The sequence below is a fragment of the Bison bison genome, unplaced genomic scaffold (genome assembly GCF_000754665.1).
Source record: "Bison bison bison isolate TAMUID 2011002044 unplaced genomic scaffold, Bison_UMD1.0 scf7180017465708, whole genome shotgun sequence".
NCBI classification, from domain to species: Eukaryota; Metazoa; Chordata; class Mammalia; order Artiodactyla; family Bovidae; genus Bison; species Bison bison.
Genome location: NW_011374164.1, coordinates 1 through 1,423, shown reverse-complemented (window position 1 = coordinate 1,423; position 1,423 = coordinate 1). Strand labels below are relative to the sequence as shown.

The 1,423-nt window shown below is 69.7% G+C and overlaps 1 protein-coding gene across 1 annotated transcript; it reads left to right on the top strand.

Moving 5' to 3' along the window:
- Positions 1–21: 21 nt before the first annotated feature.
- Positions 22–1,418, top strand: LOC104984948 (protein phosphatase 1 regulatory subunit 26-like; the record flags this gene model as incomplete). The annotated part of the gene is made up of 1 exon (XM_010834954.1): positions 22–1,418. A coding segment is annotated over exon 1 (1,386 nt), but the record flags the coding sequence as incomplete, so codon positions are not given.
- Between the last annotated feature and the right edge of the window lie 5 nt (positions 1,419–1,423).

Sequence of the window (1,423 nt, the reverse complement as noted above, 5' to 3'; positions counted from 1 at the left end):
TCTCGAGAGTGGCGGCGAGCGCCCAAGTGCAGATGGCCGTCAGTAGGCTTCAGGGTGACGGGGCAGCCCTGGGCATGAGCAGCGACCATGCCCGGCCGGGAAGCCAGAGGTCGGAGAGGGGCCGGGGCTCCCTGCCGACTGCCAGCCCCGCCTTTGCGGCCTATGGTCTTGCCACGGGTCTTGATCCCAAGCGGGAGGAGGAGGAGGCCTCCAACCTCGGGCCTCTGGTGCCGGATTCAGACAGCGACGACTCGGTGGACCGGGACATCGAGGAAGCCATCCAGGAGTACCTGAGGGCCAAGAGCGGGGCCGCCCCGCCGCCTGCAGCCGGGGACGCGGCCCGTCGGTGCAGACCAGAGCCAGCTCTGAGCGGCGCCCCAGCTGCCCCGTGTCCCCCAAACCCTGCAGCTGGCCCCAGCCCTGTCCGGGGCTCCGCCTCCCCGCTCAGCGTGAGCAGTGATGACTCCTTCGAACAGAGCATCCAGGCAGAGATCGAACAGTTCCTGAGCGAAAAGAGGCTGCACGAGACCCAGAAAGGTGACCTCCCTGCTGACAGAAAGGCAGACCCCGGTGACAGCTTGGCCAGAGCGACCTGCAGGCCTGGCAGAGAGCCACCACTGAAGGCACCACAGCAGGACCTGCCGGGCACCGGCAAGGAGTTCGTCTTCCGGAAGCTGCCCAGGTCAGCGAAGGCCAGCGCACTGCCCAGAGGCCTCAAGTGCAAGGTCACCGCCGAGCCGGCTGCTGCTGCCACTGTGGGGCCCCCTGCAGAGGCCGCACCCGGTAAAGGCAGGGTCCGCAGGGGCGCGGGCTCCGCACGGAAGGGCAGGCAGCCGAGGAGCGTGGCCCTGGTACACGAGGAGCCCGACTCGAGCAGCGACGACGGCATCGAGGAGGCCATCCAGCTGTACCAGCGGGAGCGGCGGAGGGAGGTCCGGGGCCACCAGGGGCCCCTGCCAACAGAGGAGAAGGGGCCCGTGGCCCCTGCTCACAGCCTGAGGGGCCCCTGGCCAGAGGCCCTCAGCAAAACCCCCAGCAAGAAGAAGCCAGCGGCCCCCAAGGCCACAGACCTCGGCCCGGGCGGCTCGGACTCTGAGCACCCGCCCAGGCCCCCCAGGGAAACCACAGCTCCCGTGCCTCCGGTGAGCGAGGCTGCTGAGAGCCTGGGCGTGGACGGGTCCCCATGCCGGGCAGACACGTCTGCCGAGCTGATGTGCGCCGAGGCCATCCTGGACATCTCCAAGACCATCCTGCCAGCCCCCGTGGATGGTGGGGAAAGGCCCCCACCCACCAGCCCGCTGCGCCAGGGCCCCGACGGCAACAGCAGCGCAGTGGACAGTGACGACAGCATCGAGCGGGAGATCCGCACGTTCCTGGCCCTGAAGGCGCAGTCGGGGGGCCCGCTGCCCCACATGGAGACCTG